The 1,434-nt window shown below is 37.7% G+C and overlaps 1 protein-coding gene across 1 annotated transcript in view; it reads right to left on the bottom strand.

Annotated features, from left to right (window-relative positions):
• The window catches only part of PLCB4 (phospholipase C beta 4), a 423,663-nt gene that overhangs the window by 111,467 nt on the left and 310,762 nt on the right, over window positions 1–1,434 (bottom strand). Inside the window, exons 12-13 of the mRNA XM_023737565.1 lie at window positions 1,274–1,355; window positions 145–245 (exon numbers count right to left, since the gene is read on the bottom strand). Of these exons, the coding sequence (XP_023593333.1) occupies window positions 145–245; window positions 1,274–1,355 (183 nt within the window). The remainder of the gene's footprint in view (window positions 1–144; window positions 246–1,273; window positions 1,356–1,434) is intronic.

Genomic DNA, 1,434 nt, shown 5'->3' with positions numbered 1-1,434 from the left:
TGATAAACTAAGGGGTGAAAAGGTAAGCCTGACTAGATAGTCCTAGCTATTACTAAGATATTAAAATCTTATGACAAAAAAAGGTTTAAAAATCTAGAAGGACAAGGAAAACATTAATGACACTGGCTCATAAATGGAACTTACATTTTTCTAAAAAGATCCTCTATATCTGTCCGAGGACAAATCTTTTGTGTTAGTTCATAAAACTTTTCATACGTAAATGCTGCAGGCTCAATTTCATCATTCTGTGAAGAATAACAGAGTGTCATGAATCACGGAACTATTTTCTCCTTGAAGGAAGAGAATCTACAGAGTCACGAAGCAAAGTATAGACCCCTTGGAATCCCAGTGCTTCCATCTCGCACTGTAGCTGACAGCAGCCAGGTCAAGCCAGGCCCTTCAGCCAAAACCACACCAACCTGCTAGAACATGGTGTGTGTCAATGAGAGTTTCTAGCTATCATGCAGCCAGGGTTGTGCTTGCAAACCTCTGGCTATCGCTAGGCTTGCTCTGGAAAACACCCCAAAGAACAAATACAGGGAAGCATTTCTTCCTTCTCTCCCTGAAGAAAAGAGCCTACCTAAAGGATGGTGATGAAGCTCAATCTTTACTTACACTTATTTTGTGAATTTTCACAAGACCACATAAAGGGGCTTAGGACAACCTATAAAATTTTGCATTTCATACGGGAATTTATATTTCAAATAGGGCTTGTTAGAGCAATAGTCAATATGCTGATTTCAATTGTTTAAATTCTAAGAGTTGTGAACAAAAGTGGTTGGTCTGGGAAGAAGGGCTTCATAAACTTCTCACAGCTATCTTGAAGAGTTGAATTTATTATTGTTCGTGCTGACTTTCTGCTTGGTTGAGGCTGGGTTGATAGGCTTCTCTGAAGTAAGCTCCCTAAGCTATAAAAGAGCGGCTAGCTTTCATTTCCTTTTCTTAATACAGTTGACAAAAAACATATAAAGGTACAGTATTTCCTTTTCTTAATACAGTTGACAAAAAACATGTAAAAATACACTACTCGAATTTTAAAGTTACATTGCGCACAGAATACAAAGGGAAGGATGGAAGGAGGGAGGGAAGACTGAGGGAAAGAGAGAGGGAGGATGGAGGGAGGGAAGGAAGGAAGGAAGGAAAGGATATCCTATATATGACTGAATCCTGAATCTAACTGAGATGAATTTAATATAAATAATCTGTCTTATTACATATAAGGACATAAATGAACAAAATGGTTTTAGAAACACATTATTAAATTAATGAATACCTTTCCACTGGGAAGACCTAACTCCTTGAGAGCTTGAAAGATCACCTTTTCTGTTTTCCCCGATGCAAACGTTCTAGTAATACTAGGGCAGAAAAGAAACAAGAAGATTCAAGTTATTGAATAATTGCTTTTCATTTCCTGGTGTTTTTCACTTCCCAAAC

The sequence above is a fragment of the Trichechus manatus genome, unplaced genomic scaffold, assembly GCF_000243295.1.
Source record: "Trichechus manatus latirostris isolate Lorelei unplaced genomic scaffold, TriManLat1.0 scaffold00104, whole genome shotgun sequence".
In the NCBI taxonomy this organism is placed as follows: domain Eukaryota; kingdom Metazoa; phylum Chordata; class Mammalia; order Sirenia; family Trichechidae; genus Trichechus; species Trichechus manatus.
Note: the sequence above shows the minus strand (reverse complement) of the source record. Positions and strands in the feature narration are given on the sequence as shown.